This window comes from Podarcis erhardii, assembly GCF_964252035.2.
Source record: "Podarcis erhardii genome assembly, chromosome: 1".
In the NCBI taxonomy this organism is placed as follows: domain Eukaryota; kingdom Metazoa; phylum Chordata; class Lepidosauria; order Squamata; family Lacertidae; genus Podarcis; species Podarcis erhardii.
In genome coordinates this window covers 8,275,740-8,292,185 of record NC_138497.1, presented here as the reverse complement: position 1 = coordinate 8,292,185, position 16,446 = coordinate 8,275,740, and the positions used below count along the sequence as shown (strand labels likewise).

Sequence of the window (16,446 nt, the reverse complement as noted above, 5' to 3'; positions counted from 1 at the left end):
ATGTTCATCATTTCTATCATCTTCTTCATAAAAGTCAATGAAATATTATCAAAGGCCTTTTCTGCATCTATGAACATTAAAGCTGCTTGTTTCTCATTCCCGACCTCTAGATAGTCTATGATATCAATGATATTTCTTATTTTATCCTTCATCTGGTGGCCTGGCAAGAAACCTGCTTGATCTTGACGAATTAAGTCCACTAAAACCCTCTTCATTTGGTTAGCATGTTGGCTGATAATTTATAATTATTATTTTAAAAAGAAATTGGCCTATAATTTTTAACTAAAAGTGAGCCAGCATTCTTCTTCAGAATCAATGTGATATAGGCCTTTTTTCAGAACTTTTCAGAATGAATGAGATACCAGTGACTGGGTGTTTCCCCAGTCACTGGTATCTCATTCATTAACTATTTAAGTGGTTGTACCAGTAGGTCCTGCAATTTTTTAATAGTACTTTGCTGACAGTCCATCTAGCCCTGGCGTTTTACTTATTTTAGCTTCTGTAATTGTCTCTTGTACCTCCTGTGTCGATAATGGTGCATTTAGAAAATCTATTTTTTCTTTTGGAATTTTTTTGTTTTAAATATTCTTCAATTTTCTCTTTATTTTCAGAACTCGCTCGGTACAATTCTGTATAATATCTTACAAATTGCCTTTGTGTATCTTTCGGATTATCTTTTACTTTCCCCACTACATTTAATTTATTAATTAAATTTTTGCTGTTTTCTCCTTAACTGCCATGCCAGTAATTTGCCTGGCTTATTAGCATATTCAAAAAAAATTCTGTTTCATCCTTTTTATTTTCTATTCTATTCCTTGAATAGAATAGAATAACTGAATATTGTGTTTGTAACATCTTTACTGTTTATTTGTTTGTTTTATTGAATTTTAATGTTACAGAAAGAAAAAGAAATAAAATGAAATAAAATGAAATACATAGACAAAAATAAATGACTCTTTACACGAACAAAAGTCATTCCCACCCCTGTGACTACCCATCACCATGCCCCACCACTTCCCTCCATCACACCTCGACTACCACATATTTAGGGTTTGGTATAAAACATTACAGTCTTTTAAGTTTTATATTTTGATCTCTGCAAGGTGTTGCTATAATAAAGCCTGACAGAGGCTCATTGCAAAGCAGAACAGAACAAAGTGCTAAGACTAGTGTCTGTCATATTTCTGCACAGAACACTTTTCTGCAACTGGGAGTCTTCAAGGTTAAATGTTACAGCCTGCTGTTGAGTTCAGGCACTGCACATTCTCTGCCCCATCTCCCTATGTATGTTTTAAAGGATCTTTTAGTTCACCAAAGTAGTTAACATTCTCCACAGTGTTTGTCATACAATCCTGAACACAATTTCAGGTGTTCTTCAACTACAACTCCCATCATTGTTGACCTTTGGCTGGTTATTTGATTATTAATGTAAACCTCCAAAATGAATTTTGTATAGTTATGTTTTTAGCTCTAGCTTCAGTACTTTTTATTTTATTTTAATTTATTGCTATGGCTAGTAGTTGATGCAAATAAAGATTCTTCTGATCTGGGGCAGATGAGAGCCAGAGCCCAAGGAAGTTTGGAGGGCCACAGACACCCCGTCTTCGTTCCAGGTATTTAGTGGGAGTCACTTCTGAGTAAAACGGCGCAGCCTTAAGGCTGCCAAGCAATCCAATGCACATTTACTTTGGGCGAAAACAAAGAGTGCTTCCTTCTGAGTAAATATTAATAGGATTGTACTATGAAATTCTGTTTTTCAGATCTGCTTGCTGGGCTTCTGGAAGGTGTACACCAAAACTGTAGCTCTGCCAGAGGCAGACTACAGTTCCCAGGACCCCTTGAGGGAAGCAGTGTGCTTTAAATGTATGACATGGATGCAGCCTCACAACCAGGGACCCAGCAGCTGGAGTGGGGAACCCTGAGATCAATCAGACCACCACCACACCTTGTTTCATGCTGTTAAGGTGCTTCAAGGTTCCTTGTTGTCTTCCCTGGAAACAGAATGGGGAAGCAAGCCATAGAATCATAGAATCATAGAGTTGGAAGAGACCACAAGGGCCATCGAGTCCAACTCCCTGCCAAGCAGGAAACACCATCAGAGCACTCCTGACATATGGTTGTCAAGCCTCTGCTTAAAGACCTCCAAAGAAGGAGACTCCACCACACTCTTTGGCAGCAAATTCCACTGTCGAACAGCTCTTACCGTCAGGAAGTTCTTCCTAATGTTTAGGTGGAATCTTCTTTCTTGTAGTTTGGAGCCATTGCTCTGTGTCCGCTTCTCTGGAGCAGCAGAAAACAACCTTTCTCCCTCCTCTATGTGACATCCTTTTATATATTTGAACATGGCTATCTTATCACCCCTTAACCTCCTCTTCTCCAGGCTAAACATGCCCAGCTCCCTTAGCTGTTCCTCATAAGGCATCGTTTCCAGGCCTTTGACCATTTTGGTTGCCCTCCTTTGGACACGTTCCAGTTTGTCCGTGTCCTTCTTGAACTGTGGTGCCCAGAACTGGACACAGTACTTCAGCTGAGGTCTGACCAGAGCAGAATACAGTGGCACTATTACTTCCCTTGATCTAGATGCTATACTCCCATTGATGCAGCCCAGAATTGCATTGGCTTTTTTAGCTGCCGCGTCACACTGTTGGCTCATGTCAAGTTTGTGGTCAACCAAAACTCCTAGATCCTTTTCACATGTACTGCTCTCAAGCCAGGTGTCACCCATCTTGTATTTGTGCCTCTCATTTTTTTTGCCCAAGTGCAATACTTTACATTTCTCACATTGAAGTGTGATCCTGTCCTCTGGGGTGTTAGCCACCCCTCCCAGTTTGGTGTCATCTGCAAATTTGATCAGGATGCCCTTGAGTCCATCATCCAAGTCGTTGATAAAGTTGTTGAATAAGACCGGGCCCAAGACAGAACCCTGTGGCACCCCACTAGTCACTCTTCTCCAGGATGAAGAGGAACCATTGATGAGCACCCTTTGGGTTCGGTCAGTCAGCCAGTTACAAATCCACTGAGTGGTAGCATAGTCAAGACTGCATTTTACCAGCTTCTTTACAATAATATCATGGGGCACCTTGTCAAATGCCTTGCTGAAATCAAGGTAGGCTACATCCACTGCGTTTCCTTCATCTACCAGGCTTCTAATTCTGTCAAAAAACGAGATCAGGTTAGTCTGACATGACTTATTTTTCAGAAATCCATGCTGACTATTGGTGATCATAGCATTCCTTTCTAGGTGCTCACAGACTGTTTGCTTAATGATCTGCTCCAGAATCTTCCCTGGTATTGATGTCAGACTGACTGGGCGGTAATTATTTGGGTCCTCTCTTTTCCCCTTTTTGAAAATAGGGACAACATTTGCCCTCCTCCAGTCTGCCGGGACTTCGCCTGTTCTCCAGGAATTCTCAAAGATGAGTGCCAGTGGTTCTGAGATCACATCTGCCAGTTCTTTTAATACTCTTGGATGCAGTTCATCTGGCCCTGGAGACTTGAATGCATCTAAACTAGCCAAGTATTCTTGTACTATCTCCTTAGTTATTCTGGGCTGTGTTTCCTCTGCTGAATCATTTGCTCCAAATTCTTCAGGTCGGGCATTGTTTTCTTTATCGGAGAAGACTGAGGCAAAGAAGGCATTGAGGAGTTCAGCCCTTTCTGTGTCCCCTGTTTGCATTTCACCATCTTCTCCTCTGAGTGACCCCACTGTTTCTTTGTCCTTCCTTTTGCTACGAACATACCCATAAAAGCCTTTTTTGTTGCTTTTAACCTCTCTAGCAAGCCTGAGTTCATTCTGTGCTTTAGCTTTTCTGACTTTGTGTCTACACGTGCTGGCTATTTGTTTGAATTCCTCTTTGGTGGTTTCCCCCCTTTTCCATTTTTTGTACACATCCTTTTTTAATCTTAACTCAGTTAAAAGTTCTTTAGATAGCCACCCTGGCTTCTTTAGGCACCTTCCATGTTTCCGTCTCATTGGTATTGCCTGAAGTTGTGCTTTTACTATCTCCCTCTTAACAAACTCCCAGCCATCATGAACTCCCTTTCCTTTTAGTATTACTGTCCATGGGATCTCACCCAGCACTTCCCTAAGTTTTATGAAGTCGGCTTTCTTAAAGTCAAGAAATTGAGTCCTAGTATGCTTGGCTGATCCTTTCCGCTGTATAGTAAACTTCAGAAGAGCATGATCACTCGCGCCTAATGATCCTTCCACTTCTACCCCACTAACCAGGTCATCAACATTGGTTAGGACCAGATCTAAAATGGCTGTTCCTCTTGTTGCTTCTCCCACTTTCTGGACAATGAAGTTGTCTGCAAGGCCAGTGAGGAATCTGTTTGACCTTATGCTCTTGGCTGAGTTTGACATCCAACAAATATCCGGGTAATTGAAGTCCCCCATTACTACTATCTCCCTTCCTTTTGCATGCTTGGCCATCTGTTCCAGGAAGGCATCATCTATGTCCTCCGTTTGCCTTGGGGATCTATAGTAAACTCCCACAATGAGGTCACTGTTATTCTTCTCTCCCTTAATTTTGACCCAAATGCTCTCACTTTGGCTTTGAGGTTCTAAATCTTGGATCTCTTCACAGGTATACACATCCCTGACATATAACACCACTCCTCCTCCTTTCTTGTCTGGTCTGTTTCTCTGAAATAGATTGTATCCCACCATTATTACATTCCAATCGTGGGACTTATCCCACCAGGTTTCAGTGATGCCTATTATGTCATATTTAGTTTGCTGTACCAAGAGCTCAAGCTCATCTTGTTTATTTCCTATGCTTTGCACATTAGTGTACAGACATTGAAGTCCATTAATCATTCCCCCGTGTCTCTTATTTAAGGATTTTTTTCCTCCCACCACTAGGTCTGCGTGCTGTTTGCTCCATTTGGTCTATGACATTTGGATGATCATCTTCATCAGTTGATAGACTCCTACCTTCAGGAGCACTGTCTCCCTCCCCCACATTAGTCAGTTTAGTCAAGCCATCTTGGGGTGTCGATGATGTTCTTAAGAGTACAGCACAGCACTATTTTCATTAGTAGGAATGGACAGCTGAAAATAATATGCCAATATATTTAACATGTGGCAACCCTTGAGTTTCAGATAGTTACATGGGTAAGGTAAAGGTAAAGGTAAAGGTAAAGGTAAAGGTAAAGGTAAAGGTAAAGGGACCCCTGACCATTAGGTCCAGTCGTGGCTGACTCTGGGGTTGCGGCGCTCATCTCACTTTATTGGCCGAGGGAGCCGCCGTACAGCTTCCGGGTCATGTGGCCAGCATGACTAAGCCGTTACTGGCAAACCAGAGCAGCTCACAGAAACACCGTTTACCTTCCCGCTGGAGTGTTACCTATTTATCTACTTGCACTTTGACGTGCTTTCGAACTGCTAGGTTGGCAGGAGCAGGGACTGAGCAAGGGGAGCTCACCCCGTCGCGGGGATTCGAACCGCCGACCTTCTGATCAGCAAGCTCTAAGCTCTGTGGTTTAACCCACAGTGCCACCCGTGTCCCTTCGTTACATGGGTAGACAAGTCTAAAAAGTCCACAACACAAATTTTCACAGCATTTAGCATTTCGGGTGGCTCATTTGCCAGGAGCAATGTATTTAGCATCAACTCTGGAGGTGTATATTCAATTCTGACCAAACGAAGCCTCCTGATGTATATTATGCTCTAGGAACAAAGCTATAACCAAAGGGGCAGATTTGTTGCCAGATGTGATTTTCCCCCCAGCTCTCCTACTACACTACATTTTTGGGGACTTCTTGCTGTTTTCGAAAGGGTTGAGGCACAGAGCCTGATGAGCAAAAGGTAGAGGCAATGGCAAAACTGAAGCAAAGCTGTGTCCTTCACACAGGGTTTTAGCAAACCCCTTTGGGTGGGCATTTCTCTGTTGCATCCCTCCTCTCAATCATGAGGAGGAAGGAAAGCAATGGCGACACATCCCAAAGAACAGAGCTCAGCTTCTTGCAGTTAGGGTCTCTTACATCCTGCTTTACTTAAGAGATTAGGAAGGGTCATAGTTCAGTGGCAGGAAACATGCTTTAAATGCTAAAGGTTCCAGAGTAAAAAACCTGGAGAGCTTCTGCCAGCGAGTGTAGGTGATGCTCAGTTAGATGAGCCAATGATCTGACTTGATTTAAGTCAGCTGTTTCCTATGGTCTGTCAGCTGATGGGATGTAGGACAGGCGTCCCAACTTCTAGGGGTGGAAGGGTCTTCAGCCCCCTCCATATTTGCTGGCAGGCAGCTGGGCACCCTCTATGTTGAGCATAGTTCAATGGCTGGCTCCTCCTGAACGTGAAGATGGCTCTCATATCTCCTCCTGTTCAGAATAAACACACCCAGCTCCTTCAACCGTTCCTCATCAGGCTTGGCTTCTAGATTCTTGATCTCTTGATACATTTATTATTTCCCATGATCTGGACACTATGCTTCAAGAGTCACTTTAGAGAACAGAAGACACGGAGGAAACTGTTGTACTTTAAGAAATAGAGTTTATGGAGCTATTTATATCTTCAGTCTGCATGGAAGGAGTCCAGATCTTACGGCATGGTCAGTTCAAGAGGCAGCAGTGCAGGCATCCTTCTGTCTCTCTCTCTCCAAGATGGATCTCTCCTTCCCCCCACCTTCTTTCTCCCAGAAACCCCTTGCCCTCCCCCAGAGCAGGCTCCCTGGCAACTTCCCAAATCCCCAGTGTTTGTTCATACCTAGGGGCGTGGTTCGAAACCCTGTGACGGGGTGAGCTCCCATTGCTCGGTCATAGCTCCTGCCAACCTAGCAGTTCAAAAGCACGTCCAAGTGCAAGTAGATAAATAGGTACCCCTCTGGCAGGAAGGTAAATGGCATTTCCGTGCACTGCTCTGGTTTCACCAGAAGCGGCTTAGTCATGCTGGCCGCATGACCTGGAAAAACTGTCTGCGGACAAATGTCAGCTCCCTCGGCCAGTAAAGTGAGATGAGTGCCGCATCCCCAGAGTCGTCCGCAGCTGGACATAACTGCCAGGGGTCCTTTACCTTTAGGGGCAAAAGGGAAGTTCCCTTGCATTGTTAATGGCTCCTATTGTACTCTTGATAGCTGTAGGTCAGCGAGGTCCTCCTGAATGTTGAGGAAAATAGAGAGATATCTGAAAGATAAAAAGGTGCAGAAGATCCCAACTGATAAAAAAGAGCAACTGAATACCCCAATTGAAACAGAGGAGATAAAAGAAGTAATTAAAGAATTAAAAAGGGGAAAAGCTCCAGGGCCTGATGGATTCACCGCTTGTTATTATAAAGAAATGAAATCTATTTTGACAACGGCACTGAAGGAAGTGATGAACAACATTTTAAGAGAAGGAGAAATTCCGGAAACATGGGGGGGGGGGGAGAAGAAGCCAAGAGTCACTTTGAAGAATAGAAGACACGGCGGAAACTGTCAGACTTTAAGAAATAGGGTTTATTCAGCTATTTAAACCTTCAGTCTGCATGGAAGGAGTCTAGATCTTATGGCATGTTCAGTTCAAGAGGCAGCAGTACAGGCATACAGCCTCTCTCTCCAAGATGGATCTCTCCTCCCCCCTCTTTCTCCCCCCCCCCCCGAGACCCCTTGCCTTCCCCCAGAGCAGGTACCCTGGCAACCTACCAAATCCCCAGTCTTTGTTCACACCTAGGGTCAAGAGGGAAGTTCCCTTGTATTGTTTCCAACCCCTATAGTACTCTTGATAGCCCTGGGTCAGCCAGGTTGATTTGCATATGCCAGCCCAGGAATTATCTGTCTGGAACAGCTCTGCAGCTTATGTTCTAATCCATATCCCAATTAACCAAAATCCTAGCATTTATTCATTCCGAGGGTTTAACAATAGCATTAGCTTTGCTGCTGCATCACACAACTGACTCATGTTTAGCGTGTGGTCCACCAAAACTCCTAGTTCCTTTTCGCATGTACTGCTAGTAAACCAGGTGTCCCCCATATTTGTGTATCTTGTTCTTCCTTCCTAAGTGCAGAACCTGACATTTGTCCCCATTGAAATTCATTTGGTTAGCTGGGGCTCAATGTTGGGTTGCAAAAAAGAGGACACATTGGTTGACTTCTGCTTTTAACTATGGATTGCTATGATGACTCTGCCCATGAAAAAGAGGACGCGTCCTGGAAAAAGAGGACAAATGGCAACCCTAAATTCTGATTCTTTTTGCTGTGGCATTAGCTACCCTCCCAGTTTGGTGCCATCTGCAAATCTGATGAGCATTCCCATTGCTCATCAGAGCTTGCTCCCTATACATTTCTAAAATACTGTGGGCTGATCTTCCCACCAGCCTCTCAGACCTAGAGAGGCTATCAGCAGCCCAGCTGGTACAGAGGTGGTGACCTCACAGAAGACCAGGTAAGTAAAAGAGGGCAATGTACTCATGACCTCATAGAGCCCATGGGGGAGGGGGTTAAGCTGCTCCTCCCAAATAGCTACCCAGTAAAAGGAAGCCACTGAGACTCTCCCATCAAATACTGGGAGTTGATGAAGTGGATAATTTAAGAAGAATTAAAATCAAAGGACCCTATCAGGGTGAGTGAGGAGCCAAGCAAAGACCTCTCCCCTCCTTTCAATTCCCTCCTCCAAATGACCCCTGGGCTGGTTATGGATGTGGGAAAACACACTAGCTCCACCATGACAAAACCTCCTGGTTTTCTCCCTCCATGTTTCCCAATGAACTGTATTTCTTAAAAAAACCAAACCAAACCCGGAAAGGGAAAATGTGTTGGACATGCAATGTTCCTAAAACTGCATGTCCAAAACATCTGGTGTATCTGAAGAAGTTTGCATGCACACGAAAGCTTATACCTAGAACAAACTTAGTTGGTCTCTAAGGTGCTACTGGACTATTTTTTAATTTTAACCTATTATGGTATTTGTAAGAATGGGTTTAAAATATCCTTTGATTTATCCATGGCAAGTCTGCATTTATATGCAAGTTGTTCATATTTTGTGAGTTTGTCTTCAATGCAAGGTAGAAGGAAGCCTCATTTTTATTTTTCCAATTCATCAGTATCCGTCTTTTTGCCATGGTAAGGGCACGGAAACTCCACTCATATTGTCCTTTTGTATGGTTCCATGTGCTGGGTATATAATTCAAAAGGATATTTTGCACTGTAAATGTAAGATTATTCCGTACACTTCTGTTGATAGTTTCTGTTACCATCTGCCTAAAATCTTTCAATATAGGACAATGAAAAACACATAGGTTTTGGGGGAGCATTGTACTGATTGCATCTCCAACACAGATAGGTAGCCGTGTTGGTCTGCCATAGTCAAAACAAAAAATTCCTTCCAGTAGCACCTGAAAGACCAACTAAGTCAGTTCTTGGTATGAGCTTTCGTGTGCATGCACACTTCTTCAGATACACTGAAACAGAAGTCACCAGACCCTTCTATATAGTGAGAAGGTGGGGAGGGGTATTACTCAGAAGGGTGGTGGGAATGGGTGATTGGCAGATAGCTGTGATGAGCCTGTTGACGACTCTTAACGACTGCAATAGGTCTTACAGGAAAAAGCAAGGGGTGAGAAGGTGAAAAATGGCTTTGTCATGTATAATGAGATAAGAATCCAATGTCTTTGTTCAGACCAGGTCTCTCCATGGATTTAAGTTTGGTAATAAGTTGCAATTCAGCAACAGTTAGATACCTTAGATAGCCCTTTTTTAAACAAACGTGATGGTGTCCAGTATATTCAAAATATTATTTTTTGTTGTATGAACCTCAATTTAAGGTCCAGAGAACCCCTGTCAAAGCACTTAAAAGGAGTTTCCCACTGTGAGGTGAAAACTGAGGTCTCTAATTCTTTATCCCATCCCTCCCTCAATACCTGTATATCAAATTCGTTTGCTAGTAACATAGATTTATATACGTTCATGGCCCTTTGTTGCATGAGAATTAATCAACTGCTTCAATATCTTTGGGTTCTCTGAGGCTGTAAAAACTGCTGGTCTGTGGTTAGCAAGCGTTTTATCTGGAGATATTGCCATTGAGCATTTGTAGGCAATCTGTATTTGTCTCCTAAGACAGAATATATATAAAATATAGCCTCTTCGTTTATCAGCTGGTCTAACATTAATATACCCAAATTCATCCATCTCTTCCTCTTCCTTTCTTGGTATGTGAATTGGAATTCCTCATAACATATAAACTAGTCTAGCTATTATGTTCATTTTAAGAGCACTGACTTTTCCCCAGTCAGGTTCAATGACTGCCATTTGTCAATATCCACCGATACCTCATGATATATTTTGTTGATGTTTAATGATGCTAATTTAGATAAATCTCATGGTATTAATATCACACGGTTGACTCATGTTCAGCTTGTGGTCCACCAAGACCCCTGGATCCTGTTCACATGTACTGCTATTTAGCCATGTGTCCCCCATCTTCTATTTGCGCATCTGGTTCTTCCTGCCTAAGTGCAGAACCGTACATTTGTCCCTACTGAAATTCATTTGGTTAGCTTGGGCCCAGCTATGGAGAGTGCCCAGCTATGGGGCTCTACGCTTGAGTCTGGGTCAAGAAAAATATGGACTTGCTGACTAAACTATAGTCATTCTTGTGTCTACTTCTTCCTTGGATCTCATTCCTACACAGAACAACATGTTTGTGAGCAGGGCACAGGGCGTCCTACTGCTGGCTGGCTACATGACTTACATGGTGATGGGTGCCTTCGTCTTCGAGCTTCTGGAGAACGATCACCACAAAAGAATAGAAGAAGCAATTTTTCACATGAAAGAGGAATTTTTTTCGAACTACACCGCTCTCAGCCCAGAAGAGGTGGAGGTATTCATACAGGTAAGGCATTACTTTAGAAAGGATAGACCGTGGCAGGACACCAGAGGTTAAGAGATCAGAAAGTATATATGGGGGGAATACAGTTTAGGAGGTGGGAATTGAGGTGGGGACAGAATCAGTGGCCAGCATAGAGCCATAAGGACTCACCCTTCCTTCTGCATGTGAAAATTTATCCCCATGGAGGATTAGGCAAATTGATGGAGGATAAGACAAGGAATGGCTACTAGACATTATGGCTGTGTTCTGCCAACACTGTTGGAGGCAGCATGGGCTTCTCCACACTGAGCCTTCCTCCACTCTCTCCAGGCCTGGCCATGATTTAAAGCTCCGTGTCTGAGCACCATTTCGTTGCTCTGGGGCTTTCCTCGTGAAAACCAGCTTGTTAACGGCAATCCATTGTAAACCCAAATTTACTTTTGCTCTGATTCAGTTATAAGGAGTTTTTCTTAGTATTTGTACCATATGGTGCGGTTGGTCCCTTACCTTTCCCTCTCCAACCTGGCCACAGTGATCCATGCAACCGTCACCTCCAGGCTTGACTACTGTAACTCTACGCGGGGATGTACTTGAAACCGTCCCAGAAACTCCAGTGGGTGCAGAATGCTGCAGCGAGGCTCCTCATGGGGTCCTTGCCATGGGAGTATATTCACTCAGTGCTCTACCAGCTGTACTGGCTCCTGTTGGAGTATAGGGTCAGGTTTAAGGTGCTGTTTTTTGACCTTTAAAGCCCTATGCAGCCTTGGACCCTCGTACTTACCCACAGAGGACCCTAAGGTCCATGAATAATAATAGCTTAAAGGTCCCGGGCCCTAAGAAAGCCAGACTATCCTCCACCAGGGCCAGGGCTTTTTCAGTGAGGGCTCCGACATGGTGGAATGCTCTGTCCCTTGAGACTAGGGCCCTGCAGGACTTAATCTCCTTCTGCAGGGCCTGTAAGACAGAGTTATTCCGCTTGGCCTTCAATCTGAATTACGGTAGCCTGATCCTCTATTCTCTTTTCCCTTTATTCTTCTGTGAAGAAACCCTTTGTGGGACCCCCACATTTAAATTCTTCCTTGGTCTCCTTGCTGGCCCTAGTAGGACCAACTTGGCCAGTTAGCCCTGGTGATCAATCAATGTCTACTGACTGGGGTTTTTTTTTCTTTTTCCAAAAATGACCCCTGAATTTTTGAAATTTATTGATATTGATGCTGCATTTTATGTTGTATTCTATGCTGTTTTATGCTCTTAATAAGTCACATTTTAATCAATGTTTTATATTGTTTTTAGCTGCCCTGAGCCCGGTTTTTAAACCGGGATGGGCAGGGTACAAATAATAATAATAATAATAATAATAATAATAATAATAATAATAATAATATTTGTTGTTGTACTGTACTGTATTTTGCAAAGAATAATTTAGGGAAAGGAGAACATACGTCACGTAGTAGCTGCAAAAGAGGTGATTCCAATCAAGGTCACAGAAAAGCTGAATCATTGCCACGGAAAACCCAAATTTATGTTTCTTCCAATTCAGCTATAAATTGTGGGTTTTTGTTAATATTTCTACAGTTGAACCTTGGTTATTGTACTTAATCCATTCCGGTAGTCCATTCGACTCCCGAAACGGTTCAAAAACAAAGGTGTGGCTTCCAATTGGCTGCAGGCACATCCTGCACTCAATCAGAAGCCATGGAAGCTGCATCAGACTTTTGGCTAACGAAAAACATTCGCAAACCGGAACACTCACTTCAGGGTTTGTGGCATTCGGGAGCCAAAATGTCCGAGTACCAAGGTGTCCGAGAACCAAGGTAGGAAACGTATTTTGCAAAGATAATACTGGGGAAAGGAGAACATACATCATATAGCAGTTGCAAAACAGGTGACTCTGTTCAAGGTCACAGAAAAGCTCAATTATTGTCTGGTTAACTGCCGTGAAAAGTGTGTCCTTGTGCCTTAGAACAGAGGGTGGGAGATGGGGTAGTCTCACCATTGTTTGGTTGACTGAGAATATGGGAGAGCCAATACTCCAAGCAGACTCTGTCCAGAAGAATTTATGAAGACAGGGAAGCTAAGACATTTATGCATTGCTACAAAAGTGTGTTTTTGGAGCAAGAAGACCAAACCCTCTCTTGGGGTCAAGGGAGAGAAACACTTAGCATTGAACTTGAGATATAAACAACACAGCTTGTTATAGTGTTGCCATCAGTGCTATTTTTCTAGGAAAAGAGGTATCGGAAGTTCCCGGAACTCACCATGAACACCTCCCTCCTTCTCCTATAATGGCAAAGGCGCCTACTTGAGAGGTGCCAGAACTGAGTTCCAGAGAGTTCCTGCTGAAAAAAGCCCAAGTTGTCATCCTGGCCAGTCAAGACTTGTTTTCAAGTCTTGTGTAAGGAGTCTACTTTATCCCTCTCAACAACTCAAACATAGATCACAGTTTTCACTGGGAAAGCTTGGTGCAAACCACAACAAGCACCTCTTGGAGTGTGGGCCTTTGCCTGGAAAGAGTAGATGCGGCGAAGGGTGTCCTTGGTGGTCCGCACCATGCGTTCTGCTTGGCCATTGGTGGCAGGGTGGAATGGCGCCGAACGGATGTGGCGGATGGCGTTCTGCGCTGCGAAGGTTTGGAATTCTCCTGACGTAAATGCAGTCCCGTTGTCTGAGACGAGAGTGTCAGGGAGTCCGTGGGTTGCAAACAGCCTGCGTAGTACCCGGATGGCTGCGGATGTAGAAGTGGACGGTACCAGTGCGACTTCCAGCCATTTGGTGTAGGAGTCCACCACTATGAAGAATGTTTTCCCCTGAAAGGGGCCAGCGAAGTCTACATGCAGGTGTGACCATGGTGCTCGGGCGGACTCCCAGGACTGGACTGGGGCCCTTGGGGGATCTGGGCGGGATTCTTGGCAGGCCTGGCAGTGTTTGACCCAGGCCTCTATGTCTCCATCGATTCCCGGCCACCACACATAACTCCTGGCCAGGGCTTTCATTCTTACTACCCCTGGGTGTGTCTCGTGTAGGGCTGTGAGGACCCTTTTGCGGAGGGGCTGGGGAACAACAACCCTGCTTCCCCATAACAGGCACCCCTTGTGGGCCGACAGTTCATGTTTGCGGGTTGTGTAGCCAGTAAATTCTGACCCAGGGCTGCTGCTGGGCCATCCCCTCCACACCCAGTCCAGGACCCGGGAGATGACCCTATCTTTCTTGGAATGGTGTGCAACTTCTTGTGCCTGAATGGGGCGGTCGAGAAGCAGCTCCAGGCTCATAACCTCTTGTGCAGGTGCTGGGTCGGGACCTATTTCCGGTAGTGGTAGCCTGCTGAGGGCGTCCGCATGGCCCATCGCCTTCCCCGGGCGGTGAATCAGCGCATACTGGTAGCTGGCAAGGAAAATTGACCACCTGAGGACGCGAGGAGACAGCACTTGGGGGGTCTGCTTTTCGGGGGCAAACAAGCCAAGCAACGGCTTGTGGTCCAAGAAATCATGGAATTTTTTTACTACCTTCACGATTGCCAGACCCTTCTTGTCTATTTGCGAGTAATTCCGCTCGGTTGCGTTGAGTGTCTGGGAAAAGTATGCTACCGGTACCTCTCTTCCATCCGGGAGTTGGTGTCCCAGGACAGCACCAATGCCATAGGGTGAGGCGTCGCATGCTAGCACCACCGGCAGCCTCTCGTCGAAGTGTGCCAAGACCGAGTTTGAGACAAGCAAGTCCTTGACTGCCTGGAATGCAGCCTCCTGGTGCTGGCCCCACACCCAAGGGGCCCGCTTGTCCAGGAGTCTGTGTAGGGGCTCCGCTACCGCCGCCTTGTGGGGAAGGAAGGAATGGTAAAAGTTCAATAGTCCCAAGAAGGCCTGAAGTTCAGTCTTGCTCTTGGGCGCTGGGGCATCACAAATGGCCCGTACCTTGTCCCCAGTCGGGTGGACCCCTTCTGCATCCACCATAAATCCCAGAAAGTCCACCTGAGGCACTCCTAGTAGACATTTTTCCCGCTTCACCTTGAGACCCGCCATCTGGAAACGGTGCAGAACGGTGCGGAGGCGGTCCTCAAACTCCTCTGGTGTGGGCCCAGCAATCAACACATCATCGAAGAAGGGGGTGACGCCAGGAATCCCTTTAAGGAGCGAGTCCATTAGATTCTGGAATATGCCTGGTGCCACACTGACACCGAATTGCAGCCGCTTTACCCTGAACGCTCCTCTGTGTGTCACAATCGTCTGTGCCTCTGCTGTGGCCTCATCTACTGGTAGCTGTTGATATGCTTGGGCCAAGTCCAGCTTGCCAAAAATTTTCGACCCAGCCAGGGTGGCAAGGACATGGCTGACCACTGGCACTGGGTATGCATGGGCCGTGAGGGCCTTGTTTATGGTACATTTGTAGTCTGCGCAGATGCGGACCGAGCCATTAGGCTTGACGGGTGTGACGATTGGGGTTTCCCAGGGGGCATTAGGCACCGGCTCCAGCACTCCTTGCTCCACTAGCCGGTCCAATTCCTCGTCTATACGGGGTTTCAGGGCGAACGGGACCCGGCAGGCATTGAGCCTGACCGGTTGTACTGCGGGGTCAAGCTGTAGAGCAATGGGGGGGCCCGTATACTGTCCCAATTTCCCATCGAAAACCCCTGGAAATTCCTTGCATATGGCGTCCACGTCCACTTGTAACATTGTGTGGTTCACTCCGGTGATGGCTAGCCCCAGTGGTCCAAACCATGCCAATCCCAGTAAGCTAATGTAGGGGCCCTTGACCACAAGCAAGTCCAGTTGCCGCGTCCGCCCTCGGTATTGCACCCTTACGTTTCTGGAAGTCCCGGAGGGTGAATGGGGCCGGCCTGAGTTTGGGACCCCCAGTAGGACACAGTTTCCTTAAGGTCCTTGCCGAGATTATGGATAGAGTTGAACCCGTGTCAAGCTCCATGCGGCATGGGGCCCCCTCTATCTGTACCTCTATATAAATTTTCTCTACGTTGGGGTGGGGCAACTGGTATACCTGGAAGTCCGTGAGCTCCGTCGAGTTGCCTTGGTGCGTTGGGCCCCGGGACCTGGGGCTCTTGAATTGGTCATCTGATGCCTGGCGTCGGGTGGGCCGAGCTCGACACACCCGGGCAATGTGTCCCGATTTTCTGCACTGCCTGCACTCTGCGTTGCGGAAACGGCAGGTCCTCCTCTCGTGACTTTCCCCGCAGCTTGCGCAGTTCCCTCCTTCTCGTCGAGGCAGCGGTGGTATGTGGGCTGCTTGAGTGCGCTGCTGTACTCGGTGCACCTCCTCCCTGTCAGATCCTGAGTCGTCGGTGAGGTCTTCATGGTGGACCCTCGGTTGGGATGGCAGGCTCTGCCGTGCTTCTTGCGTCGACCTCTTGGCAGCTTCCGTTGCCAGGGCCTCCTCCAAAGCGACCTGGAATGTTAGGTCCTTCTTAGCGTAGAGGCGTCGTTGCAGCTTCTCATCCTTCAGGCCACCGACGAGGCGATCCCGAAGCATGTTCTCCAGCTCTGAGAAGTTGCAGAACCGGGCGGCTTGGCGGAGAGAGGTCACAAACCCAGTTATGGTTTCCCCAGGGGCTTGCCGCTTTGCGTAGAAGGCATTTCGACGAGCCACCACTGAGGGCTGCGGCAAAAAGTGCCCCTTCAGCTGTTTCATTATTGTTCTGTATGGAACAGTAGCGACGTC

At 46.0% G+C, this 16,446-nt stretch overlaps 1 protein-coding gene across 2 annotated transcripts in view; it reads left to right on the top strand.

The window, feature by feature from the left end:
• Positions 1-16,446, top strand: part of LOC309343863 (potassium channel, subfamily K, member 16-like) — a 104,673-nt gene that overhangs the window by 77,155 nt on the left and 11,072 nt on the right. Inside the window, exons 1-2 of one of the 2 annotated variants that reach the window (XM_081866015.1) lie at positions 8,409-8,535; positions 10,603-10,803. In XM_081866015.1, the coding sequence (XP_081722141.1) occupies positions 10,609-10,803 (195 nt within the window). In that variant the 5' untranslated portion in view covers positions 8,409-8,535; positions 10,603-10,608. Of the gene's footprint in view, positions 1-8,408; positions 8,536-10,602; positions 10,804-16,446 lie in introns of those variants that run through there. The other variant, XM_081866014.1, reaches the window with a different exon arrangement.